General features: G+C 39.1%; 1 protein-coding gene across 1 annotated transcript in view; it reads left to right on the top strand.

Annotated features, from left to right (window-relative positions):
• Positions 1 to 481: 481 nt before the first annotated feature.
• Positions 482 to 973, top strand: part of LOC119593398 (aspartate aminotransferase, cytoplasmic-like) — a gene marked incomplete in the record, with an annotated part of 9,325 nt that continues 8,833 nt past the window's right edge. The window contains 1 exon segment of the mRNA XM_037942326.1: positions 482 to 687. Coding sequence (XP_037798254.1) covers positions 573 to 687 — 115 coding nt within the window.

Genomic DNA, 973 nt, shown 5'->3' with positions numbered 1-973 from the left:
AAAGTTTGTCTGGCAAGTGATTATCGATTTAGATTTTCAAGAACTTCAACAGCGGCAGCGCTGTTCCGCGTGTTTATGAAATGAAACTAATAACTACCTCTGAGACTAATTTAATGTTGTGGGATAATGTCATTAATCTGCAGACTTATTAGTATAAGGGAAATGTATTCATACATGAAGCAGACGATATCGTCAAGGTCGCAAGAACGTCATAAACGAAATAATATTGTAATGTAAAAGATTCAGTCCCAACTCAGGCAAAGGGTACTTAACCAAGTCAATATTCTTCCAACGTTAAAAATTACGTTATTAAGAAACTCATAATTTGCATTTCACTAACAATGAAACATACTATGCGAAATACGCACACATATCACCTAAACGAAGCATCACACATAATCGAATCCTCTTTATATTCTCTACTACTATGCTCTTTTGTTTCACGATCCTAGCACCGGTTGCCATATCACCGCATCTATTGTGAGCTACTTGCCGGTCCACCAAACAGAAAGAGTCAGTCTTGGTTCTGCGTTTGAAGATCGTTCGTCCGTGTGTTATTTCTCCTCACCACAATGGCCACTAGCAGGTTTGCCGACATCCAGCAGGCGCCTCCTATTGAGGTGTTCCATGTCATGAAGGCTTTTAGTGACAGCACTCACGAGAAGAAGGTTAACTTGAGTGTTGGAGGTGAGAAAACGGAAATCGTTATCGTCTGTAATCACCTTTTATTTACCATTTACCTGTATTTACTGCAAGTTTTGCCTGTTTTCATTAGATGTTGGCGATTTCGTGAGTAGGTTCTGCACTGTCATTAAATTCAGATTTACAAGCTAACTATAATTTCCAACTTTAAGGGAATGGCAAAGCTTTACATTTTTTGAGCTTATAGGTACAGCTCCTTAGATAGGAAACAGTTCTCGAGATCAGGCATCGTAAAACCCATTGAATTTGACATCCGTGGATTCCTTGTGAG

Source organism: Penaeus monodon, chromosome 32 (genome assembly GCF_015228065.2).
Source record: "Penaeus monodon isolate SGIC_2016 chromosome 32, NSTDA_Pmon_1, whole genome shotgun sequence".
Classification (NCBI taxonomy): Eukaryota; Metazoa; Arthropoda; class Malacostraca; order Decapoda; family Penaeidae; genus Penaeus; species Penaeus monodon.
Note: the sequence above shows the minus strand (reverse complement) of the source record. Positions and strands in the feature narration are given on the sequence as shown.